We start from the raw sequence: 27,281 nt of genomic DNA on the forward strand, positions 1-27,281 counted from the left end.
GGGATTCCGCTGATGCAATCAAGGCGGCATGGTACGCGCATCTTGCCGCCTTGAGCGCCACTTTGTAAGTCTTAATAAAAGCTCTTCAAAGTGTTCGATCAGATTCGGACCTACTCTTCCTCCATCGCTTCTCTAGACGTCTCTTTTGGCGTTTCAACACTTGTAGATGACCCTCACTCTGTCAAAGACCTTGGAGTACTCATAGCACCTAAGTGCTAAGAGCCCACCATAACAACATTGCCAAAAAAAGCACTAAGGGTTGTTAATCTAATCTTACGTAGCTTCTTCTCTGGCGATATTAATCTGCTAACCAGAGTTTACAAAACATTTGTTAGACCAATTCTGGAATGTAGCTCACCTGTCTGGAACCCGCATTGCATATCAGACATTAATACAATCAAGAGAGTCCAGAAATATTTCACAAGAAGAGTCCTTCACTCCTCCACTCGCAACAAAATACCTTGTTCCACCAGACTTGAAATACTGGAATTTAGACAATTTACAACTATGTCACCTCCGATCTGATCTAAATGTAGTTCATAAAATCATATACCAAAATGTCCTTCCTATTAATGATTACTTCACCTTCAACCGCAGCAATACACAAGCACATAACAGATTTAAACTAAATGTAAACCGCTCTAAACTCAGCTGCAGAAAATACAACTTCAGCAATAGAGTAATCAATATCTAGAATGCACTACCTGACTCTGTGGTTTCTTCCCCAAACCCCAAAAACTTTAACTTTAGATTGTCTATAGTTGATCTCTCCCCATACCTAAGGGGGCGTGGGTAAGCGCACCACTATGCCTACCGTCCCTGTCCTACTGTCCTATTGTTTCCTTTTATCCTTATTTTTTTTACTTATGTTTATACAAGCTACTATACTATACATGTTTGACAAAATAAATAAATAAAATTAAAATGAACCAGAAGCATCTTTGTGGACAGCTGCATAAGTATAGGCAGGGATCCCAAATCTGGTAACCCCGGGAATTTAATCAAGCGAGTGGAGAGGAGTTGGATCGTGCATTGATTAAACCAGGAGTCAGCAACCCATGGCTCTGGAGCTGCATGTAGCTCATCCATCCCTCTGTTGTGGCTCCCTGTCACTGGTCGGTTCCACAATTGATAGAACTTTCAGCTAGGACAGGTAAAAAGGATGCCGTGCTAGGAGGAGACTCTATGATGAAGGAACTGGACTTCTGGTTGGCTCCAGAATTGAATGGGGGGGGGGGGGGCGTGGCGGCTTCCAGTTAGGACCTTTCTGGCTCTTTGAGTGTTTAAGGTTGCCAACTCCTGAGTTAAACTATGGAACTCCCTGCCACAAGAGATACCGGACCACGCTCATTAAGAAGATTGGGGAGGTTGACAGAAAAAAAAGGGCTGTCCCTGGCTGCATAGCCATCAACACCAGTGACACACTGGAGAAGAGCCTGCCCTGGTCACAGGGACATCTGTAAGAATTATAATTATTACCTCCAGGAGTTATGGGTGCTCCATCACTCAAAGTTTTCAAGAAAAGACTGCACAGGCATTTGTCTGGGATGGTATATATATATATATATATGTATATATAAATACTTATCATCATCTGGTCACTAAACGCAGCAAGGGTAAGATGGGCATCATACACAATGGTTATGCAGAAAGTAAGGTTACAAGGCACGTAGCTCTCGCGGGAGAATGTTCGTGGGGAAAGTTGGTGTTACTATCATGTAGTGGGAAGCCAGCGGAAGAGAATGAGCAGTGCCAGTGGTCAGTAGATCATCGACTGGCCTTGTGGTGGGGAAGGTTAGAGATGAGCATCCTCATCCTGTTTCCCTCCAAGTGTGAAGTGTGTGCTGTATTACGCCACTTGAATGCTAAGGGCATGAACGCTGCTGCGATGGGTGCCCAAGAGCTGACTGAAGTGCACAAAATCGACAGAACCATTGCTGCCTGAGAATTTCCTGACCATTTCGGGATTGAAGGCGAGGCTTTTCTCAACTGTATAGTGACAGGAGATTTGGGCTTATCACCCTACTCCAGAGAGCAAACGTCAATCAATGCAGTGGCGCCAGACCCATTCTCCTTCAGCCAAAAAATTCAAAACTGAGCAATTGGGGAGGAAAATTTTGGGCACCCATCGCACAAAAAACTTGGGCACCCAGCGCAGAAGAGTTCATGCCCTTAGCATTCAGGTAGCGTATTACAGCACACACCACACTTGGAGGCAAACGGGATGAGGACGCTCATCTCTAACCTTCCCCACAAGGCCAGTCGATGATCTACTGACTGCCGGCACTGCTCGTTCTCTTCCATTGGCTTCCCGCTACATGATAGTAACACCAACTTCCCCCGCGAACATTCCCTGCGAGAGCTATGTGCCTTGTAACCTTACTTTCTGGATAACCCTTGTACACTTAATAAATAAAATCTCTTCCTGAAATTAGTGTCCATTGCAAATGTTAAATCAGATTTCAAGCAGTTTGAAGAAGAGTGAGGTTACAAACCTCTCCTTCCCACCCCACTTCACAGCCCATAATCCTCTCTGTCTCGCCCTTCTTGCACAGGGATACAGCACACCCCTCTTCTCCCCCCCGTCCCATCCAAGCAATTAGGGGTTAACCCAATAAATCCTCACACCAAGCAGACACGTAAATGAGATCTCTTCCTTGCCAGTGATTAGCTGGTGAAACACTGAAAATTTGTATTCGTGTGTGTGTGTGTGTGTGTGTGTACAGTGAAGGGCTGCACAAAATTTTACTACCACACTATGGGTGTGGCTTGCCGGCCATGTGATCAGGTGGGAGTGGCTTGACAATCATGTGATCGCGGGGTAGCTTAAAGGTCATGTGACTCGCTTAAAGGCGGCCAACTTGACGTCACTCACATCAAGGGTTTGGGTGAGGATGCCTGGCCTCTCCTGGCCTCAGAGAGAGACAATTTCCCTCTCTATTGACTATTACTGAACATCCAAAATATACTCTTTAATTCTATGTATATAGGCCATAGGTGTACATACATATTACACACAGGCACACAAAAATATACATTATCTACTATATAAACTGTATGTGTATGTACGCACACATACACACATGCACAGCTCTTCTAAAATTATACACACATTCAACCTCATTTACTGCAATAGGAAAAACATACCCAGAGCCCAGAAGGGGAGAAAAAGAAAAAAATTCAAAATTTTTCTAATGGTTCTACATACCTGACCAAAATTTTTCTACTGGTTCTGCTTACCTGACCATACCTGTAAGAGCCAATCACTCTGTGTGTGTGTGTGAAAAACAGTCGCACATCACCTTTTCCAGAGTCCTTGTAGCTTCAGAGGTGGATTCCTGCCGGTTTGCACCAGTTCAATAGAACTGGTAGCGGGAATTTCTCTCTACAGAGATGGATGCTTGGCCACGCCCCAAAACCGGCTCTCTCAGCAGCGCCATATGCGGCGCCATCTTGTTTTTTGCTTCTACGCATGCACAGAGGCTGGGGTTTTACCACTGTGCATGTGCCCACATGGCATACTCATGCGGCATCTGAGTAAGCGAACCAGCAGCGAGGCAAGTCAGAACCCATCCCCTGTAGTAGCTTCCATGAATGAAAAGTTGTAAGTTTGAGGATTACTGATGTTTTCCTGCACTGACCAATCACCACCCACGACTTAAGGTGCCTCCAGAACTGTGCATTGTTGCCAGCCCAATTTCGATGGGATTTTCTTCTGGGCCACTGAAGATCAAGAGAGAGCAAGCAACAGAAGACTCCAAGAAGAGGCATCATCAGCGCAGGTTCAACGTACCGTATTTCCTCTTCCATGCTTTCCTTCACCCACCACACCACATTACATGGGTTGCTGCACTGCAGAACTCACAAGGGGTAAAAGCTTTGCAGCTCCCTGTGGACTATCAATTTATTTATTTATTGGATTTATTGAATTTATATGCCACCCCTCTCTGAGGACTCCACCTATCAGCTTTGCCTTCCTGCATTTTCTTTAAAGCTGATTTTCTCTAAGACCTTTATATGGGTAAAGGGACCCCCTTTCTCAAATTGTCATAATTCCTTCCTCTGCTGTTAAGTCTTCCCTTAAAGACTAACTAATTTATTGTGGCAGAAAGATTCACGGGTGAAAATGCGTTTTATGATAAGAGGACGGAGTGGGAGCAAAAGTATTTTTAGTTTCCTGGTTTCCACTGCAATAGATTAAAAAAAAAGACATTGTCACAAAACCTAGAAAGATGGTGCATGATCCACTTTAAATATTGTTTGTCTGCTTTTTATAACTTCTTTTTTCCACCTTTTGCTAAGGGTTCTTCTTGTCAACAACTGCAGGAAACCAGCTGAGCAAAAACTTGCAAGAGTGTGGAAAAAGCTCTGTGCAGTGATTTAGAAGTTGCCTCTTAAAAGAATTAAAAACAATAGTGATGAAAGAGAAAAGGAAATTATTTATTTGTACAGTCCTCGGAGAATTAAGCATTCCTGGCTGCGCTATTTCTTCTCGCCAACCAAACACAAAACCTGATGGGCTTCTGAGTAACCTGCACAAAACACACCGGAATAACTAAATTATGGCATTTCTCAGACCTGCCCTTTTTGGTTTAAGTAGGACCTCCCTGATGATCCAACCTTGCCTAGTCCTCAGACTTGGTGGAGACTTAGGCTTAATTTCACCTCCTCCTCCTCCTCCTCCTCCTACTTGTTCTTCCCCCAGAACAGTCTATAAAAGCTGGAGGAGAAATCAAGAAGAAGAAGAACCTGCCCATTAAGACGTCAGACAAGGAGAACAAAGACCGTCTTTTTATCTCCCGAGCTAACCATGTTGGTTTAACCACAAAATAAATCTTGGGTTCTTCATATCTGGAGTTCTGGTTTGGTGGAAACCATGATGAACAAGCAGAGGGTAGTTCATGTGTCCACCAAGCAGCCGAGCTACACGGTTTGCGTCCTGGGGACAGAGATTTCCTTAGACATCAAGAGGTAAGTCCAGCGATTCTTCAAGAGAGTTGGGTTGGGTGCAGGAATGAAATGCTACCAATTTGGGCATACGGGTAGCAGTGACTGCCGGTGGTTCGGAGAACTGGTAGTGGCAGCAGTGCGAGTCTCCCCTCCACCCACCTGGACGTTGCCGTTTTAATGTTTTTAACCCTCGGTGCATGCACAAAGCCTTCTGCGCATGCGCAGTGGGTGGAAAAGCAAGCACTTCTCAGCCAATATGGAAGATAAACAGATTTCATTGCTGCCTCTTTCTCCTTCCGCACATCTTGTGGCTAACTACCTAAGGATGCTCAGGAGGACAAACATAGATACATAGAAGATTGGCGGCAGAAAAAGACCTCATGGTTCATCTAGTCTGCCCTTATCCTATTTCCTGTATTTTATCTTAGGGTAGATCTATGTTTATCCCAGGCATGTTTAAATTCAGTTGCTGTGGATTTACCAACCACATCTGCTGGGAGTTTGTTTTAAGCATCTACTACTTTTTCAGTCAAATATTATTTTCTCACGTTGCTCTGATCTTTCCCCCAACTAACCTCAGATTGTGCCCCTTTGTTCTTGTGTTCACTTTTTTAAACATAAGAACAAGGGGGCACTTTCCTCCTGAACCTTATTTAACCCTTGAACATATTTAAAAGTTCTCCAGACTATACAGATTGAGTTCATGAAGTCTTTCCTGATCAGTTTTATGCTTAAGGCCTTCCACCATTTTTGTAGCCCATCTTTAGACCCGTTCAATGTGATCAATATCTTTTTGTAGGTGAGGTCTCCAGAACTGAACACAGTATTCCAAATGGAGTCTCCCCAGCACTCTATACAGCGGGATCACAATCTCCCTCTTCCTGCTTGTTATACCTCTAGCTATGCAGCCAAGCATTCTACTTGCTTTCCCTATCGCCTGACCGCACTGTTCACCCATTTTGAAAAAGATAATATACAGGGGGGGAAGGATGCAGGACAGGTTTTATAAATGCCATTTGAAGTTTTTTTTTAAAAAAAAACAGCGTCAAATAAATTCTAGTCTTCCCAACATAGCTTAGAACTCACGACTTGAGAACAATGCATTGCCAGAAATGACAGAATGCAAACCTTCGCAAGGACCAGTCAGGAAATAAAAGAAATTGTTGTCTCTTTGTTAGCCTCCTGACTTTCCCCAGGAGCTACTAATAATGAAAAATAAGGCTAATCCAAATGCATTATAGTTTTCTTTTTAAAAAACAAAGCGATCTAAAAAAAAAAAGAATGGAAAGAAAACACAGGCTATCTCATTCGAGTGAGATAAATTCTAGTTCTGCAGAATTTGATTATCACTTGTTTTTCTGTCTCCTAAGCCAGTGTTTCCCAACTGTGGCAATTTGAAGATATTTGGACTTCAAATCCCAGAATTCCCCAGCCAGCGAATACTGGCTGGGAAATTCTGGGAGTTGAAGTCCAGATATCTTCAAGTTGCCAAGGTTGGGAAACACTGTCCTAAGCTTGCAGAAGGCAAATTGGTTTCTATCTTAAGATTCTTTGAGCTCAGCGTGCCTGCCCCCCCCCCCCAGGAGGAATGAGATAACACCGCATCTTTCAAAGCACATCTTTTTCTAGGATCTTAATTTTGAATCCCAATGACAAGATTTGGGCTTCAGATCAAATCATGATCATTGAGAGAGAGAGACTGAAAGAGAAGGCTTGCAATTAAGAAGCTGACAAAATACAACTCAGCAAACCGGAGGAAAAAGTAAACTTTTCCTCCAATCTTGTAGGATGGGTATCAGAATCACAAAATGCATTAGGCGTGCAAAAACCTGAAATGCAGATGCGAGTGGTGCACACCCCTGGGAGCGAGGTGCTATTTCTGTCCCCTGTCACACCCAGCTGCAATTTTGGGGTTTTTTGCAGAAAAAAATGTGCAGAGGACCGAATTGTGCAAAAGGGGAAGAAAAAGTTGATAGGAACTGTTTTACAACTCCAAGAAATTTCACATGCATTGCTAAAAACACATTCCTAAAAAAAATAAAAGATTTCTGGACGTTTTCTTCTCTTACGTTTAGCTTGCACTTTTCAGTGGGAGAGAGACAAAAAACCCTGGTGTGCCACATGCACAATTTTGATGTAAAAATAGAACAGAACAGGGTAGAGTAGAGTAGAATAGAACAGAACAGAACAGAACAACCGAGTTGGAAGGGACCTTGGAGGTCTTCTAGTCCAACCCCTGCTTAGGCAGAAAACCCTACACCACTTCAGACAAATGCTTGTCCAATCCAGTGTTGGATCATTCACAACTTCTGCAGGCAAGTTGTCTCACTGATTAATTGTTCTAACCACCAGGAAGTTTTTCCTTAGTTCTAAGTTGCTTCTCTCCTTGATCAGTTTCCATCCGTTGCTTCTTATCCTGCCTTCAGATACCTTGGAGAATAGCTTGACTCCTTCTTCTTTGTGGCAACCCCTGAGATGTTGGAAGACTGCTATCCTGTCTCCCCGGTCCTTCTTTTAATTAAACTAGACATACCCATTTCCTGCAACTGTTTTTCACATGTTTTAGCCTCCAGGCCCCTAATCATCTTTGTTGGTCTTCTCTGCACTCTTTCTAGAGTCTCCACATCCCTTTTTACATTGTGGTGACCACAAAACATTCAAAATCCTTTTGAATGTGACACACATTTCTAAGTCAACAAAAGTCAATCTGCGCCAAGTGAGGATTGTCTGAAAAATTGGCGGTTCTTGCTGATGACATTTCCCACTGTTTATTTTTCAGCATGGTGGCGCATTTTATATTTTGAACGTTAGAAAGATAAAATGCCATCATGCTCAAGTGAGGAGGGCCTGTTCACAATGTGAGTGTAGTTAGATTTGGGGGGGGGGCTGCATTTCCTTCTAAGAGTACGCAATTGTTGTTCAGCCACACCAAAAAAACATGTCCATGCATTATTTTGAAAAAGGATTTAAAAAACAACAACAGCCCACTGAGTAATACCGGGTCACTTTCGTGAGTAATTTGGAATGAGTGCAGGTTGCAGAGAGGAAAAATCACAGGATTCAGCAGTCAAAAATCCTGAAATGTGGAATGATTTTCAGCAAGAGGGCTGCCTTTGATGTCAAAATTTTTGTACTCAATCATTTCTGGGTCGCAGGAAATCCCATCAAAACAAATCCATCATTCAAACTGTCCACCTTTAAGGTTGCCCAAAATTCTTGGATACTTTCGTGGCTGCACCAGGGGTGGGTTCCAGTTTTTGTTGCTCAGTGGTGTGCCATGTCTCACACATGTGCAGTGCTAAAACAAAGCTTCTGCATATGCGCGAAAGGAAAAAACAAGGTGGCCAGGCTGCCATTACTGTTAGTTCTGGAGAACCAGTCCCTATTTTTACTACCAGTTCTATATAACTGGAACAAACTGACAAGAACTCACATCTGGGCTGCACCCAAAACGTTTCTTCTTCCTGTCAAACACCAAGGGTGCGCAGGAATTCTTTTAATGATAAGGTCAGTTAAACAGACCACCCTTTCCGCTTTTATTGATTTCTTACCCTTTTTCTCCTTGGCCTAAGTGGAGTGTGTTGAGAGTAGCTTAAAGGTTTGCAGAGAGTTTTTAATTTTGTATGGACGGATCCACGTTTAAGGAGCATTTTAATGCCTGCCTTCCGCTTCGACGGAGGAGGAAAGATCTCTTTTGGTATCAATGGAAAACAGCACTGGTATAAATTCTCAGAGTGGAGCTGTTGGTCCGTGGCTGTACTACAACAGCTTGGAAATCCTGCGGAAGGCAGCTGCAAGAGAAGACACTGATATATGGACCTGTGGGAAGATTTATAGCCTTGGATTCTCCCCTTTTGAGTGTAATTGAGTGTACTGACAGAGCAATATATCTCTTAATAAGTCACTGCAGGACATTGAAGAGAGAGAAGAAAAGAAGAAGGGAGTCAAGCACAACACTACATTTAAACCCAGTTTCATTAAAACGTATCCATCCACATCCTATCTGCATTTCCCTCACTCCCTTTCCTCCCTCTTTCTTTCCTATGTAATTTTCCCCCTTTTCTTCCCTATAGAAAACTTATCTACTGCTTTACAATGCTTCATAGCCTTCTCTAAGTAGTTTACAGAGTCAGTCAATCTGGGTTCTCGTTTTACCCACCTCAGAAGGATGAAAGGATGAGTCAATCTGCTACCGCTTCACCAGAACTGGTCAGGCTGAATACCACTTCTGTTGCCATAGTTTTCAGGCTTAAATTCACCAAAAATCAGGGATTTCCTTCAGGGTTTTGCAAGTCTTCTTCCTGCCCACAAATTCAGAAACTGAGTCAAACCCCAAAGCCGGCCATTGGGGTTTGCAGTGCAGATAAAGGCCCTTCTCTAGATCAGCCGTACCATTCTTGGGAAAAAAAAACCCCAAGCACTGTAAAGTAATTCCACGTGTATCTGTGTTGTTTGGTTTGACCCTAGTTCCGTGCCCAGGGGGGCCACATCTTTTGAAGCCCGTGGCACAGGCGGGCTCCAGGTCTACGTGACCTACGACCCCAAACTCCTTCCCAAGCCTGAAGATTCGAAGAGGTGGCCTCTTGATGCAGACACCGAAGTCATCGTGTCCCTGAAGGCTATTAGCAGTGCGCTCAATGACAACAAGGTGAGAGGCACACCTTGATGCTCCGCTGAGATGGTGGGGAATAGCATCCCAAGGCTCTTTGGGCTCAGGTTGTTGGAGAAAATTTTCAGAAGAGAAGATCAAGGGCCCTGGGCAAAGTCTTACCCCTTTATAAGCCCTTCTTGAGGTGCAAAGTTTGAGTTAGGAGCTCCTTTGCGTTCACTTCTAAGTCCAGTCATCTATTTTCCCGTTGCATGCACACAGGTCATGTCTCAACAGGAGACAAACTGACATATTAACCTGTCTGACAGCTCAGCAGTGACTTGGACATTCGTTTTCTTTGTAGGTCAGAGTGTCCTATTACGATCGAGCAGGTCTCACGCCAATTGCTGAAGCCTGGGTGTACATCACCTGCATAGGTAAGTAACAGCTTAGCCCGCAACCTGCATTTTCTCCTGGGTTCTTAAGGCACCAAGGAGCACCAGGTGGCACACCTCACCAAAATTTCTTCATCCTGTGAGGAATGTTGTGGATTCTGGCTTTATTTTGTGTTAGCCTTTGCAAACTTTCTCAGCAATTCTGTGCGAAGGGTAGGTAGGAAACCATGGGTAGGAAGCCATGGTGAACAAGGATGGGAATTATAGTTTTGCTCACCCCAGATAACATGGAGGATAAACCTGTTTTCAAGCTCTTTTAGAACATCAGGTTTGCTTCTCAAGTCCTGGATGTCAGAAGTGAAAGTATAAAAATGGTGGAAGGTCTAACTCTAAAGCATAAAACGTATCAGGAAAGACTGAATGAACTCAATCTGTCTAGTCTGGAAGACAGAAGGGGGACATGACCGAAACATTTAAATACATTAAAGGGTTAAATAAGGTTCAGGAGGGAAGTGTTTTTAATAGGAAAGTGAACACAAGAACAAGAATCTGAGGTTAGTTGGGGGAAAGATCAGAAGCAACATGAGAAAATATTATTTTACTGAAAGAGTAGTAGATGCTTGGAACAAACTTCCAGCAGACGTGGTTGGTCAATCCACAGTAACTGAATTTAAACATGCCTGGGTTAAATATAGATCCACCGTAAGATATAATACAGGAAATAGTATAAGGGCAGACTAGATGGACCGTGAGGTCTTTTTCTGCCGTCAATCTTCTATGTTTCTATGTATAAAGGCAGAAGAAAGATCATGTTTTAACTTCAGTGTGTCCTTCTCTTAGCCCTCTCCCTGGATGCTGATACCAACCGAACCGGAACCGTCCAGAGCTACACCACCAACAAGGTAAGGCTGGATTTAAACCAAAGATGATTTTGCTTTCCTTGCTGTTTGGCAAAGGTGAGTATGTGCGCATGCTTTGCTCACACGTGCCTCCTCCACGCAGGCATTTGGCCTTCTGTGCAGGGGTGAGTTCCTCCCAGTTCCGACTGGTTCACCCAAACCAGTAGCGACCCGCTGGTGATGTCACAATGTCACGGATCCAGTTTGGTTGGTGCCGATCCATGGGTACCGCCATCTTTTATTTTATTTTTATTTTTAATTTTTCTTCTAAGCATGTGCAGAAGCCGAGTTTCTGGCACTGTGCATGTAGTCACCATTTTGTTTTTGGCTCTTTTTATTTACTTTTTTGGCACTGTGTACGCGCATGGAAAGCGTGTGCGCCCACGAGGCAAGCCCACACGGCACGGGAGGAAGCAAACCGGTAGCAAGCTAAATGAGAACCCACCTGTTTCTGTCCATGCGCTGCGCTCACATGTATGGCTTCAAACTGTGCCGAAATAGGACAGCACAGTGCCTGGGTGGGTTGGCCCACAGGTTGCCATTACAGGTTCATCTGAATCGATCGGAACCGGCTGAATACCTCTTATTTAGACACAAGGATCTGTTTCTGGACAAGTCTCTGTTGGTCATGTAGCCTGAAGGACTCTTTTCCCAGAGCTATGAAACCGTTCTTTCAAAAGGTCATGTTGGGGAAAAGAGGTCAATAGAGATATTCCAAAACATGGACAATCTCTTTGCAATAAAGCTGGAAGAGATGTTGGAAGTCACATTGAATGTGCTCAAGTCCTCCTTGACATGGTGAAATCCTTCACTTTTGTTGTGGCCCACCAGCTGATAGCTGATAGTGGATCCCGTTCAAGAGGAGACTGACGTGTGGTGAGGTGCCAGCAGCCTGTGCAGCTGGCACCTAAATCGGACAGTAGGGAGGATGGCGAGGACTCAGTGCCAGAGGCAGAGGTTCAGCCAGGGCCTTTGGAACCTCCAGCACCTCTTGGCAGTGATGAGGAAGAAGAGGCTTCTCCTCTTCTTGATGCAAGAGTTCACAGAGCTGCCAAGAGACAGGAATGGTTACTCAAGAGGAGGTCTCCTCGGGAGTAAGACTTGGGGCTAATTGGCCAACTCTTCTAGTCTATTTAAGGAAAGCCAGGGCAGTTGAATCTCTGAGGAAAATCTCTGCTCTGCTTATCTGATTCAGTTTGCTTATTGAAGACAACTCCTGGGCATTTTGCCAAACTTCATGAGCTATCAAAGACTAAATGCTATTCTGTGATTTAAGACTTTCTGAACGTATGCCAACTGTTAATGATGACTAATTGACAGTTGGGCTTTTGCAAGAAAATACTGCTTTGAGATATGTGTATATGTGTGACCTCTACTAAGATAGTTATTAGTAATCAGTTATTGAATACATTTGAACAAACTGTGTGTTTGTTACGTTCTTAACCAGGGCAGAACAACTTCTTTCTTCTTCTTTTCTCCCACAGACCAAATGGACCTGGGGCCCAGAGGGAGAAGGTGCGATATTGCTGGTGAACTGTGACCGAGATGGTCCAAGCTATGGAAACATGGATCACACATATCCTTATGTGCGATCCCATGCAGGTAGGTGTTCAGGCATCCCATAATAAAATGGAGGAATTGAATCACTGGACATCATTCTGGAGCCTTCTTCATGGTGGGACTCCATGCTTTGAGTCAACTTCCTCTGAAGGCCACTCTTGATTTCAACACTCTTTTGTGTTTGGTGGCCAGCTGGAGATTTCCCTTTTCAGATTCAGGACTTTGTGGCTAAACCCCACCTCTAACCCAAATGCTCTCTATTGCTGTATTTTGATGTTGCTGTTTGACATTTTAAAAGGTGATCCTTGTCTTGTTTAATCCAACAATATTTATGGAGCATCATTCACCTGAGGCCCTTAGGACAATGGGGGAATAATAAATGTTTGAAGAAGCAGCCACATTTTGGTAGGGCAGGTGATTGGTAAAAGGTGAGCCAACTCCAAGAGAAAAGGAGGCTGACACCGTCCTCCTGGGCCTAATGCTCAGGGGTGGGTTCCACTCACCTTTTGCTACTGGTGCGCATCGTGACATTTTGTGTGCACAATTCTACTTCTGCACATGTGCAGAAAGACATTTCAAGCCAAAACACGGCTGAGGAGCTGTGAAATGAAGAAATAAAGGTCGGTATTAATGCGGGGGCAGGCAGGAGGACTTTAAAAAAAAAGAACATTTATTTATTTATTTATCTACCTACCTACCTACCTATCTAATTTATCTATCCATCCATTCATCCGCCCGCCCACCCACCCACCCACCCACCCACCAGACCAGGAAAAAAGGGCTGAAAACTACAAAACAAAGATGGCGGAATGCATGGATTGTGAAAGACAGTACTGGAGCCGTCACACCTAAATGACATCATCAGTGGGCTGCTACCATAGCGCCTAGACCAGGCTGCACCAGTAGGAACCCACCCCTTCTACTGCCTGTAGGTGACAGAAAAGAGAGCTGGTTATGCCAAGGAATCTTGGATAAATTCAGGGTAGAATTGATTCAATCTCTTCTAATGAGGAGAAGACCCAAAGCAAAGCATCCCCCAGTAAACCCACCACTTAATGTAGGATCAAAGCTGTGCAGAAGTGAGAAATACATAGTGAAATCTGAAAGATAGAAACACATGAATCTATTTTGCACCTTTCCTGGGATAAAGAGGGTCCTGGGGTGACTACATAAAGCTCTTGGGCATCCAATAACACTAAGCCTGTGCAGAAAGATCAGCTTATTTTCCTTTCCAAGACTTCCTCCAGAAGCAATCCAAGGGTCTGTTCTTCACAACTCAAGACTCCATTTGGTGGGACCCCAAGGTGACATTGCTGATGGCCTACTGTCTCCGTACCAAACCCATGTCTCTTCTCTTCTCCAGATCTTCAAGACTTGTCCCTTGTGATTCTCAATATCAACAGCCCCGCTGGGATCTTCGACAACCACAAACTCATCCTTCACATCTCCATGTTTGATGCTGCAAAAGTGAGAGTTTTCCACGCGGATGGTAAGTAGCCTAGGTCCTTCCTCTCTGGCTTGGCAGAGTCTTCCAGTGCTTGTGTTGCCTTTCCCGTGGGTCAGCCCAACAAGGTGGACCCAGGCAAAGAGATCGAAGCCAACGAGATTAGAACTGCTCTTGACCACTCTCGATCTTTAGTGGAAGTGACAGAACCTTGCAAGTCTGGATGGGCGTCTCCTACCTCATTTAGGATCTAGGCAGGGATCTGTCTTGAGAGATTTTGTCGGATGAATTTCTTGGAACTGGATCACACCATTCTTATGAGATCTTGCCTCGGTAGCTGCTTGTCCTTCTGTCCTTCAGAGTCGTTCTCTCGGTCTTTTACGCAATGGAAGAGCTTGCAACATGCTTCCCAGGAATTGTGCACAGCAGTGTTGCTGAACCTTTTTGGCACTGGGTGCTGAAACAGTATTGCCTGCGTGCATGTAGGGAAGCACTAGAAACCTGAAGAGCAGTTCCCTGGCGGGCATGCATGTGCTGAGAAGCTGTGCTTCTGGTTTCTGGCATGAATAAATATGCAAAGACTAGCTGGCTGGCATGCATGCATGCACCAGAAACTGGAATCTCAGTTTCCCAGCACATGCATGTGTGCCAGGGAGCTGCTCTTCTGGTTTCCGGTGCTTCCCTGCATGCAAAGACCAGCTGACCGGTGCGCATGTGTGCACCGGAACATGATGGCTGGTACGCCCATTGAGATGTCTCTGCGTGCCACTTCCAGCACACATGCCATAGGTTCGCCATCACAGGTGTAGAGGCTTTGTAGCATCTGATTGGAGAAGTTTATCTCTATATAAAGTAGATGATTTGAGTAAATGTCCATGCACCTTGTAGGATCTTTCACACATTGCTTTTTCTCTGTAGCCTCAGTCTTCCAGATACTTTCCTTTCTAGAAATCAACTGGGCCAAAACGGGCTTTGTTTTCAGATTTAAAGAAAGTCACCCAAGGAAACAATATAAAAAAACTGAGAGAAGAAATCAAATTAATTTCTATTAATTGCTGCCCAGTCCGAGTCTGCAGAGAGGGGCGGCATACAAATCTAAATAATAAATAAATAAATAAATAAATTAAATAAATAAATAAATAAATAACACAGATGGACTTTAATACACTAAAAAAGAGAAATAAAATATTTACAAAGTTCAGAAAATTTAGACATAGATGTATATGGGTCTCTACACAATGGAGAAGATAGATTCCTGAGTAAATATGATTAGAAATAGAGGATTGAGTATGTATTAAAGAAATTCATATGGGAGTTAGACGAAATAGGATAGAAAGCAAATTAGAAATTAGAATACTTTATGTAGTGATATAATAATTAAATGAGATTAAATATTGAGCAACTATTTAATTAAATATTATACTATTATATAATATAGAAAATAGATTGATAAATTATAATACAAGTAAGGATTTAGTAAACAAGATAACTTATACTGACAAATATATCGTAGAAATAGATATAGAAATGAATTTGAAACATAAATATTTACAGTACTGTATATATATATGAAATTTTGTACTGATCTTTAGCTAAAATTAAGATAGGAAGTTGGATTCCTAGGATTATACATTTGTATGTTATGTCATGTCAAGTTTTTGTGTATATAATAAATATAAAGAAAGAAAGGAAGTAGCCCAGATGCCACCATCTGCAGTTGCAGTAGATCCAGGAACCCTCTCTACTCTGAGAGCTTTTCGCTATTGCAAATTGGATGAGAGGCATTGGTTCCAGGGCTTATTATTATTGATTCCCATTGACTTCCTTTCCCATTGGATGGAAACCTTTCTGGATACGTTCCCTCAACAGAAAACACTTCGGTCTCCCACTACGAGAACATATTGGGGTCAGACAAGCTGTCCTACACAGTGCAACCGACAGAGGGAAGAGGACAGCATACCTTTTATATGGAGGGCCTCACATTCCCAGACGGAGACTTCAACGGCCTTGTGTCCTTGAACGCTACCTTGCTGGAGCAGACTAGCTCGGTAACATATTTATTCTTTATTGTAACCCATGACCCATATATAGCCTGTTATTTTTGGTCTTTCACTTCACTCTCTGTGTTTTGGGTGCAAGATGGCTTCTTCCTAGCGCAGGGGTCGGCAACCTTCAACACTCAAAGAGCCATTTGGACCCGTTTCCCACAGAAAAGAAAACACCGGGAGCCACAAAAACCTTTTGACATCTAAAATAAGGATAATACTACATATATTATTTTTTTACCTTTACGCTATGTATAAAAAACACATGTGCATTTATGAAATCCATGTGCAACAATGGATTTTGAACTCCTGAAAAAAAAGATTGGTTAAAAAGCTCAATAAATCCCATTGGCGGTTGTGACACATATTTTGAGTGACAGGGAGCCACAGCAGAGGGATGAAAGAGCCACATGTGGCTCCAGAGCCACGGGTTGCAGACCTCTACCCTCTGCTGCTTTCCTGTCTTCATTGTACAATACAGCATCCGGTATTTGTCACAACTATATCAGTATGACAGCTATCACTCTGGAGAGCTAATAAACTTTGGAAAGAAGAATAAGTCAAAGGAGGAAAAGTAATTTTGAAGCTGTAAGCAATGTAGGGGAGATCCAGAGTTTAATGAAGCAAACATAAAACCTTTCTTTGGATATACCCTTGATATCCAGTTCAAAAAGGCTGAGATACAGGTTAGTGAGATACTTCCAGTCAGTTTTCCATGCCAATGTTAGTTGATTTATTAAGGTTTTGGTCTGCGGCGGTCAATCGCAGATATATGGGTTTGAAAAACATGAACAATGGACCCTATTTAACAAGATGAAATTTAATGTGGAGAACAGCAAAGTTTTACAACTAGGCAGAAAACCCCCCCAAAGGTACAGGTACAGATGAGGCAAAACCTGGCTCCAAAACAGTAACTGTGAGAGGGACCTTGGAGTCCTAGTGGACAATCACTTAAACAGCAGCCAATAAAGCCTTTGGTTGTATAAACAGTCACAGAATCAAAATCACGTGAAGTATTAGTAATGCTTTACAAATCCTTAGTAAAGACCCCGCCTGGAATACTGCATCCAGTTTTGGCCACCACCTTGTAAAAAAGATGTTGAGACTTTGAAAAAAATGCAGAGAAGAGCAACTAAAGGCCTGGAAACTGAAACATATGTTATGACGAATGGTTTCAGGAATTGAGTATGGCCAGTCTACAAATCAGAACGACTAGGGATGACATGATATTCCAGAATTTGAGGGGCTGCCACACAAAAAAAGGAGGGGGCTTTCAACTTATTTTCCAAAGCACATGAGGGCAAGAGAGGAAACAATGGATGGAAGCTAACGAAGGAGAGAAACAACCTGGAATTAAGGAGAAACTTCCTAAGAGTGAGAACAATTAACCAGTGGAATAGCTCCAGAAGTTGTGGCTGCTCCATCACTGGAGGTTTTTAAGAAAAAACTGGACAATCACTTGTCTGAAATGGTAGAGGGTCTCCAGCTTGAGCAGGGGATTGGATTAAAAGTTCTCCAAGGTCCTTTCCAGCTCTGTTCTGATTGATTCTGATTTGTTGATTGACTGCTTTATATAAAAGCAACTCTGCAAACCACTTTTAAGAAGAAGATCCAAGTTCGAGTTGGAAGGCGCTGGTCCTAATGTCATCCATTTTCTTTCCTTTCTTTCCAGACCTCTCCAGCCACTCCAGTTTTCACAGATACTGTGGTTTTCCACGTGGCTCCTTGGCTCATGACCCCCAACACCCAGAGACCCCTGGAGATCTTTGTCTGCAGGTAGCCATGAAACACCAGCAGGATTCCCTTCCCAGGTGTAACAAGACTCATTAACCAAAATACTTCTAAATTTAGATTTTGGGAAATGCATCTCCCAACAAGAGTTAATTTCTCAGGATAGGGCAGAAATATAACTGGGCAGTTATGACGGAGGCCTCCTAAATTAAGGGAACATTCATTGGTGGTCTAACTTTCTCAGTTGCAATTCCTGTTGCCATCTTCTTTGTCATTCAGCATCGAAAAGGGCATACACTCCAACGGAAACTTCCTGGAGGCAATAAAACTTCTAGCAAGAAAAGCCAACTGCAAATTAACCATTTGTCCAGAAATTGAACACAGAGGAGACCGCTGGATTCAGGTACATCAGTTTGGGACCAAAATTAGACTTGGACTTCAAATAACTTTATTGTCACTTTGAATGTAGACTAATCGGCATATATTAAAATGACATTCCTTTGCATACTGCCTCCAATGTACACTATATAAACATGACCAAATAAATAAATAAATAAATTATGTACATGGCCGCAAAGGACACAGAGAAACAACACAGTCTAGTTTCGGATGTAGACATGTTCCTGGCGAGAAAAATGAATCTTACAAGTTTACCAAATGAATGATATAGGGAACAAAGCCGTTACAGTGATGGTAAACCTATGGCACGTGTGCCACAGGTGGCATGCAGAAACATATCGGAGGGCATGTGAGGCATTGCCCTGTGTCAGCTCCAGCACACATCTGCATGCTGGGCAGCTAATTTTTGATCATAGGTTCGCCCTTCCGAGGCTTCAGGGAAGCTTCCCTGAAGCCCCGGAGTGTGAAAAACATCCCAACAGGCAAACCAGAAATTTGGAAAAAAAGAGTTCCAGCCAGGTTTGTTTGTTTGTTTGTTTGTTTGTTTGTTTGTTTGTTTGTTTGTTTGTTTTTTATTTATTTATTTATTTATTTATTTATTTATTTATTTATTTATTTATTTATTTATTTATTTGTTTGTTTGTTTGTTTGTTTGTTTGTTTGTTTGTTTGTTTGTTTGTTTGTTTGTTTGTTTGTTTGCTTGTTTGTATGCTGCCCCTCTCCGTAGACATGCGTAGGGCAGCACGGGATGTGTGCATGCGTAGGGGGAGGGAATGTGTGTGGCATGTGCATGCGCCCTAGCACACACACACACACACACACACACATCCTTTTGGCACGCAAACCAAAAAAGGTTCGCCATCACTGGTATAGGGTCTCCTGCTTGGTCAGGGAGCTGGACTAGAAGACCTCCAAGGTCCAGCTCCCTTCCAACTCTGTTATTCTGCAATCTTTTCCACAACAGGACGAGATGGAATTTGGTTACGTAGAGGCTCCTCATCAATCCTTCCCTGTCGTCTTTGATTCTCCCAGGAATCGGGGCCTGAAGGAATTCCCTTTCAAAAAGATTTTGGTAAGTCAACTTCTCCCATCCTTTCTTGGCCAAGAGAGATCAGAGTCTCCCCTCCTTAGAATAAATAGAGGAGAAATAGGGCCAACTTTCCTCTCCCTGAGGAACCTCAACAGAATAAGGATTGACTTGCAGCCTTACCGAAGGAATTTGAAACGCCTTAAGTTATCCTGTTTCACCAAAAATGTAGAATGACCCTCCATAAAACTTTGCACTTGTCTTCTAAGTGATAAAAGATTCTTCAGTGGGCCTCTCATTTATTTACTTATTTTCTTGGGGCAGAAAAAAGAATAATCATTTCAAGGCTTTTACAATATTCTTATCGTCTTTGTCTGTATTGCCTTCAAGGGTCCTGATTTTGGGTATGTCACTCGTGAACCTAAGAATGGGAGAGTATCCAGTTTGGATTCTTTTGGTAACCTGGATGTCAGCCCACCTGTCTCGGTCAAGGGAAGAGACTACTCCTTGGGACGGATTCTCATTGGCAGCAGTTTTCCTGGGTGAGGCGGTAATGAATAGAATAGAATAGAATAGAATTCTTTATTGGCCAAGTGTGATTGGACACACAAGGAAGTCTTGTGCCACTCTGTCTTTTCTTTAAAAACTCCAGTGATGCACCAGAACATCTGAAGACAAGCTGTTCCATTAGTTAATTGTTAGGAAGTTTCTCCTTCATTCTGAGTTGTTTCTTTCTCTGATTAGCTTCCACTCATTGTTTCTTGTCCTGCCCTCTGGTGCTTTGGAGAATAATTTGAACTCCTCCTCTTTGTGGCAGCCCATCAAATACTGGAATATTGCTATCAGCCCCCCCTAGTCCATCTTTCTCTAGACTGGTTCCTGTAGTTGGCATTTTTAAAATCCATTTCTTCTCCCACACCATTGAAAGGGCGTTCATCCAGTGGTGAAATCTACTCACTTTTCCTCCTGGTTTGAAAGTGCACACTTTGCACTTGGGCAGAGGGTTAAAAAAAGAAAATGGCAGCATCCGGGAGGGGAGGGGAGCCTCACACTGCTGCTGCTACCGGTATACTACTGGTATGCCCAAACTGGCCTGAACTGCTAAGCATTTCACCCCTGTGTTCATCCCAAATTGTGCCTTTGGGACAACCATGTCTTGGATGACTGAGAATCTTGAAAGACGATCTGCCCCTTCCTTTCACCTTCTCACCTAAAGTAAATCTTTTCAACCTTGGCAACATTAAGACTTCAATTCCCAGCATTCCCCAGTCAAGCAAGAGGCTTTGATACTTCTGTACTTGAACCCTTTGGTGACTGTAATGAGGGGAGGGTCGTTAATCCGCCTTCATGCATCTTTTCATTGACTTGCCAACTGCGGTCGGTTGGGGGATAGCAAATGTTACGACAGTCAGGAAATAAATCTAGGTTTCCTTGTAACCAAGGCATTTGGTGGTCCAAAGGCAAGCAGGCTGGAGAGCCAGAAAAAGACCCCTGACCATTTATGGTCTAGCTTTTTGTTGTTTGGTTGCTAAGCTGTGTCTTCACAACTCCACAGACCACAGCATGCCAAGCACCCCAATGCCCTCCACCGTCTCCCAGGATTTGCCCCAAATCACATTCATAGTGTCAATGACTCTATCTAAGCATCCCATCCTCTGGACCTTTCACAGTCCATTGTTCCAAACATTAGGGGCTTCTCCAATGAGTTTTCTCTTCTCATTTGGTGTCCAAGGCAGGGAAGTCCTGACTTAAATCTTCTATTTACCGCAACAATAATGTAGAGCGAGAGGTGACATAAACCTGGAATTTTTCTGTAAGCTTTACCTCAAAATAGACATGTCCCAAGAGGTCTTTCTCGGCACGTAGGACATCAGAATCGTTCTGGAGCTTCTGCATTTCATGCTTCTCTCTTTATCCAACACTTAGATCCGGCCACAGGAAAATGACAAAAGTTGTCCGAGATTTCCTTTATGCTCAGAAAGTTCAAGCTCCTGTAGAGCTTTATTCGGACTGGCTGACGGTGGGTCACGTGGATGAATTCCTGAGCTTCGTTCCGGCTCCAGACAAGAAGGTAGGGATCAATGGGGGAATTGGGAAGGGGTTGGACTAGAAGACCTCCAAGGTCCTTTCCAAGCCAATTATTCTATGTTTTAACATTTCCCTTTGGCAATTAAGCTGGCATTCACCTGCATAGCCATATATGAGACATGGTGGTACAGTGATTAGAATGCATGATTGCAGGCTAATTCTGCTGACTGTCAGAGGTTCGATCCTGACTGGCTCACGGTTGACTCAGCTTTCCATCCTTCTAAGGTCGGTAAAATGAGGAGCCAGATAGTTGGGGACAATAGGCTGACTCTGTAAACCTCTTAGAAAGAGCTGTAAAGCACTGTGAAACGGTTTATAGGTGCTGTTGCTACGTTTGCATGTAGAACAATAGATTACAAATGTTTGGCTACAAAGATGTCACCTGTCACTTTCTAGGACAGGCCAATTAAACTTGCAGCCCACGGGATGGATGCGTCAAGCATAGGCCACGCCCACACCAGCTCCGCAAGGGCAAAATATGTCACGATACATTATGATGCATCACATCACATCACGCAAATGAATTTGGCACCCGTGCTCTCGGCCATCTACATAAATCTGTGTGAACATTTCATTTATCATTTCTTCGTTTTCCAAAAAATAAGATTAAATTAAATTAAATTTAAAAAAGATAAAAGATAAAATAATATAGGACTGTCTATATGTAATCCTCAACTTGTATCAGTTCTTTTAGTGACGATTCAAAGTTACGCAGGCAGTGAAGTAAAACCACTTAGGACCATTTTCATATAACCGCTGCAGTATCCCTACCATTCCATGATCAAAATTCGGAAGCTTGGCAACTGATTGATATTTATGACGGTTATAGTTGCAAACTGAGGATTCACTTTATAACCACGACAAGAAAGGTAATATAGAATAGAATAGAATAGAATAGAACTGGAAGGGACTTTGGAGGTCTTCTAGTCCAGCCCCCCTGTTCAAGCTGGAGACCCTAAACCAGTGATGGTGAACCTAAGGCACAGGTGTCACAGGTGGCACACGGAGCCATATCTGCTGGCACATGAGACATTGCTCTAGCTCAGCTCCAACGTGCATGTTTGTGCTGGCCAGCTGATTTTTGGCTCGCACAGAGGCTCTGGGAGGGCATTTCTGGCTTCCAGAGAGCCTCTAGGGGGAGTGGGGAGGGCATTTTTACCCTTCCCCTCCTCCAGGGAAGCCTTTGGAGCCTGGAGATGGCAAAATACGAGTCTACTGGGCCTACCAGAAGTTGGGAAACAGGCCATTATAGGCCTCCAGTGGGCCTCTAGGGGTGGGGGAAGCTGTTTTCACCCTCCCCAAGCATTGAATTATGGGTGTGGGCATTTCTGCATGCGCGATAGTATGCGCACACACTCTTTTGGCACCCGAGGAAATAAAAGTTCGCCATCACTGCTCTAGATTGTCCATACCAAATTCCTTAAACTGTTCTTCATACAGTTTAGTCTCCAGGCCTTTGACCAAAACTGGTTGCAATATTCAGGTGTGGTCTGTCCCACTTAGTGACAGGACTCTTGGTCTCCTTTCTGGTCATAAGATGAGGACTACCTGTATTGGCATTGTAATTAACTAACTGGTATTTAACTTACATTGAAGGAAGCAAACCACAGGCAACATCCCACATCTAGTTATACTGTTGAAATAAAATTTAACTCAGATTCTTTCCCTCCTGGGGGGTGGGGTCTCCACGCAGGGTTTCCGGCTGCTTCTGGCCAGTCCCCTCGCTTGCTTGAAGCTCTTTGAAGAGAAGCAAAAAGAAGGTTATGGGGACGCTGCCCTGTTTGAAGGTGAGCTCTGACATTGTTCCTCCTGGATGATTCCCTGGGAGACCACCTATCCTGATGTTTAAATCTTTATTTGATTGATTGATTGACTGATTGATTGATTGATTGATTTTGTCCATTACACAATGAGGGTCTTAGTAGGTATACACATAGTAAAATACATAATGGAGGATATAGAGGATTTTTTTTTTCCAGGTCTGAAGAGGGTGGGGAAAATTACCCTCGATGAGATCCTGATGGATAGAAATTTGCACCAAGACAGCAAATACGTTCAGGTAAAACAGTAACAAAAGTGGGAAATTTTCTACACTAGGGAATTCAGGTGCATTTTTCTCATTTACAAAGACTTCTGAAATACATCACATGCATGCATGCATGCATGCATGCATGCATGCATAAATAAATAAATAAATAAATAAATAAATAAATAAATAAATAAATAGTTCCCAGCAAAAAGCAAAAGTTTTCCATTGCATGATTAATTCTGCACCATTAAGCAACCATTTACCAATGATTTAGAGATATAAAAATGAACCCAGTATCTTAGGATGCGCCTTTGTGCACGAGTTTTCAACATCTGGTTTTCAACATCCAACTTCTAAGATTTTGTCTAGATCACTCTTAGTAATTTCCTTCCTTGACTCGTGTCAAATCCTCTTTTTGGATCTAAGGATGACGTCTGTCAAAATTCGCTTAGCAACCATTGAAATTAGCCACCGATATTTTGGGCTCAACTCCAAAATTAACTGTAATAGATCATTATTTGGATACTAAATTCAGGACATTAATGAGATGATAAAATTGCCTTAAGAACAGATAACACGAATTGAACTTTTAACCCAGGAGTCTCCAAACTTGGCAACTTTTAAGATTTGTGCACTTCAACTCCCAGAATTTCTCTTCTGGCTGTGGAATAATTCTGGGAATGGAAGTTCATAAGTCTTAAAGTTGGCAAGTTTGGAGACCCCTGCTTTAATCTGATGGGAACCTAGTCTGAAGGACAGAAGGGAAAGGGGGGCCATGGTCAAAACATTTAAATATGTGAGAGGGTTAAATAAGGTTCAGGAGGGAAGTGTTTTTAATAGGAAAGTGAACACAAGAACAAGGGGGCACAATCTGAGGCTAGTTGGGGGAAAGATCAGAAGCAACGTGAGAAAATATTATTTTACTGAAAGAATAAAATAACAAACTTCCTGCATACGTGGTTGGTAAATCCACAGTCACTGAATTTAAGCATGCATGGGATAAACATATATCCACCCTAAGATACAGGAAATAGTATAAAGGCAGACTAGATGGACCACAAGGTCTTTTTCTGCCATCAATCTTCTATGTTTCTACTTGCATCACCCACCTTGTTCTTCTGTTCCTCTTCCCAGAGTTGCATTGACTGGAACCGGAGTATTTTAAAGCGGGAACTCGGACTGACCGAACGAGACATCATTGATGTTCCCCAACTCTTCACTCTCGAAGGCTCCACCGCGACAGCCTTGTTCCCAGACATGGTGAGAGACCCACCTTCCCATTGGTCTTTCCAAAGCAAGCATCCCTCCTGAGCATCCTATGGGGCTGAGCCACAACACCTGAGGCTGGGTTTCAATTTCAGGGTTCCCTGGGGAGAACAACTGAGATTGATATTCTACCATGTTCAGTCATCCAGGCCCTAATTGTTCCAAAGGTGTTTTTTCAAGAGTCAACTGGATTTTCTTGTTTTCCTTTGAAGACATTTTGCTTCTTGTCCAAGAAGCAAATCATCTTCAAAGAAAAATAGGAAAGTCCAGTTTCCTTTTGAAAAAAAAACCACCTTTGGAATAATCTACCATGTTTTTCATCTGCCAAAGGGAGAAACTGGAAAATTTCCTAATTTTCTAATCCTAGTTTTTTAAGACTGCATTTAAGGTCTTTAAATTGAGCGGGTAATGGCCAAAAGGAAGTTTTTCTTTTAAAAAATTACACGAGGTAGACTGTTAGCAATGAAGGCAATGGCCAACCAGCATGAATAAATCTAAGCAATGGCTTTTAATCATGAAGAATGGCTAACTCCTGTTGACTCAAAAAAGGGAAGCGTAGACTTTAAACGCTTTAGCAGATAAAAAAGACATGAGGATGAGAATCATTTTACTCAAGTAACGTGAAGTATTAATACCTTGGTAAGATCATATCTGGAATGTTGCATCCAGTTTTATTTGCCACAGCAACCAAAGGTGTTGGGGCCCTAGAAAGAGTGCAAAGCAAAGCAACAAAGATGATTAGAGGGCTGGAGGCTAAAACATGGAAAGATATTTTATTTATTTTATTTATATATTTGTCAAACAATTATAGGATGGTAATTTGTAAAACATTAGATAAGTAATGATAAAAAGTCGTGATAGAAGACAGTAGAACAGTAGGACATGGACGGTAGGCAAAATGGTGCGCTTGTGCACGCCCCTTACACACCTCTTAGAAAGGGGGAGAGGTCAATTGTAGATAATCTAAGGTGAAAGGTTTTGGGGTTAGAAATAGAAACCACAGAGTCAGGTAGTGCATTCCAGGTGTTGATTACTCTATTGCTGAACTCTGTATTTTTTGCAGTCTAGTTTGGAACAGTTAATTAGTTTAGTTGAAATCTGGTTTAATGAAAAGAAAGATTACCAGTGTTCCAATATTTGAGCGGCTGCCACAAGGAAGAAGAGGGTCAGCAAATTCCCCCAAACCCGTGAAGGCAGGACAAGGATAAATGATGGGAATTAATCAAGGAGGGAATCAATCTAGAACTAAGGATAATTTTTTTGACAGTGGGAACAAAGAGGAACAACTTGCCTCCAGAAGTTGTGAATGCTCCACTACTGGAGGTTTTTAAGAAATGATTGGACAACCGTTTGTCTGAAATGATACAGAGTTTCCTGCCTGAGCAGGAGATTGGATTAGAAGACCTCCAAGGTCCCTTCCAACTCTGATATTCTGCTTTGAAGAAAGAGAATGGATGCGAAGTCAACTCAAATCTTTGTCCTTTTCTCTGCAGGTAAATATGCTCGTCTTAGGAAAACACCTTGGCATTCCCAAGCCATATGGACCCATCATCCATGGCCAGTGTTGCTTGGAAGTGAAAGTCCGCTCCCTCCTGGAGCCACTGGGCCTCTCCTGCACGTTCATTGATGACTTTTTCTCCTACCACGTTTTATCGGGAGAAATCCATTGTGGCACCAACGTCCGGCGGGAACCTTTTTCCTTTCACTGGTGGAATATTCATCTGTGAAAAAAGAACTCAGATTTAATGTTCTCAACATTTTGTGTTTGAGGAAGCAGCAGCATGGAAAATTGTAGGAAGAAGGAGAACATTTCCCAGAGATCATTTCTCAGCACCTTCCTGAAATTTATTTCAATTTTGGGTCTCTGAAAACAAAAGGCAGTAACCAACTAACCATGCAAGACAGCACATTCGATAAAATTGTCTGGCTTTCTAGAAAAACGCTGTTTCAAGAGAAACCAGCAAGAGAAGAAGAAATTACCTGGAAAAGCCAAATACATTTACATTTTCAGTGAGAGTTAATCAAAAGCGATCACCAAGGACTTTCGGATAAAACCACAAGGAGGAAATTATGTCTCTTCTCTTTGTAATGAGCAAGAAATGTTTACTCATTGTATGAAGGTTAAACCAAATTGACCTCCCAAGTTTTGGGGTTTTTTTAATGAGGAAAGAGGCACTTGTAAATCTTGCAAATGTTGTGGTTTCAAGTTGCTCACTCTGGGTTCTAAACAGACGCAAATCCAGTCCTAACTCTTAATTACTTGGCCGAATTTGCATGTGGGAACAGAACGCTTCACGTTCATCACCACGCACGGGTAGATTTAGAGGTTATGACTAGAGCAATGAAGAACCAGCATTCTCAGGTGAGAATCTAGCCAAAAACAAGGAGAAGGACTGGAATTCCTGAACACAGGGATTGAGATGGGGTTGTTATCTCAGCCAGGAACGCAAAATTGTCAAAAATAAAAATGTGCATTACAAAATTGTCTCCGGCTCAGTTGTGCAAGCCGATCTCTTTGCAACCTGATGCTTTCCAGTCACACAAGAGGAAGTGCCTGATTAACCGTGATTTTTCTTCGAAACGAGAGGCACGGGTGCTTTTTCCAATGAAACCTCTTTAGCAACAGACACTCTCAGTTACATTACGTGAAGTCTTTCATGACTCAATAAATCAGAAAAGCAAGAAATACAGTATACGGTAGCACAGTTCATACCGTACAGATAGTCCTGGATTGATCACCACATGTTTAGCAACTGTTCCAAGTTACAACGGCACTGAAATAAATGACTTGTGACTGGTCCTTGCACTTACGACGGTTGCAACATAATTACACTTGGTGACTGGCATGTATTTACAATAT

At 42.8% G+C, this 27,281-nt stretch overlaps 1 protein-coding gene across 1 annotated transcript; it reads left to right on the plus strand.

Annotated features, from left to right (window-relative positions):
• The first annotated feature begins 4,756 nt into the window (after positions 1–4,756).
• LOC139171331 (protein-arginine deiminase type-1-like) lies at positions 4,757–26,903 on the plus strand. The gene is made up of 16 exons (XM_070759451.1): positions 4,757–4,971; positions 9,418–9,598; positions 9,903–9,975; positions 10,774–10,835; positions 12,317–12,434; positions 13,756–13,881; positions 15,706–15,884; positions 17,554–17,657; positions 17,892–18,015; positions 18,976–19,083; positions 19,429–19,580; positions 20,965–21,109; positions 22,820–22,913; positions 23,106–23,185; positions 24,290–24,415; positions 25,915–26,903. Exons 1-16 carry the CDS (start codon positions 4,877–4,879, stop codon positions 26,146–26,148), a joined length of 2,001 nt encoding a protein of 666 aa, XP_070615552.1. The 5' UTR covers positions 4,757–4,876; the 3' UTR covers positions 26,149–26,903.
• Positions 26,904–27,281: the final 378 nt, after the last annotated feature.

Source organism: Erythrolamprus reginae, chromosome 8 (genome assembly GCF_031021105.1).
Source record: "Erythrolamprus reginae isolate rEryReg1 chromosome 8, rEryReg1.hap1, whole genome shotgun sequence".
Lineage (NCBI taxonomy): Eukaryota > Metazoa > Chordata > Lepidosauria > Squamata > Dipsadidae > Erythrolamprus > Erythrolamprus reginae.

Excerpts from the sequence above, each read along its gene's own strand:
- LOC139171331 (XM_070759451.1), top strand. The coding sequence starts at position 4,877 with ATGATGAACAAGCAGAGGGTAGTTCATGTGTCCACCAAGCAGCCGAGC. Across the intron at positions 9,976-10,773 it reads GGTGTACATCACCTGCATAG|CCCTCTCCCTGGATGCTGAT; the intron begins GTAAGTAACAGC and ends TCCTTCTCTTAG. Across the intron at positions 23,186-24,289 it reads AAGACAGCAAATACGTTCAG|AGTTGCATTGACTGGAACCG; the intron begins GTAAAACAGTAA and ends TCCTCTTCCCAG.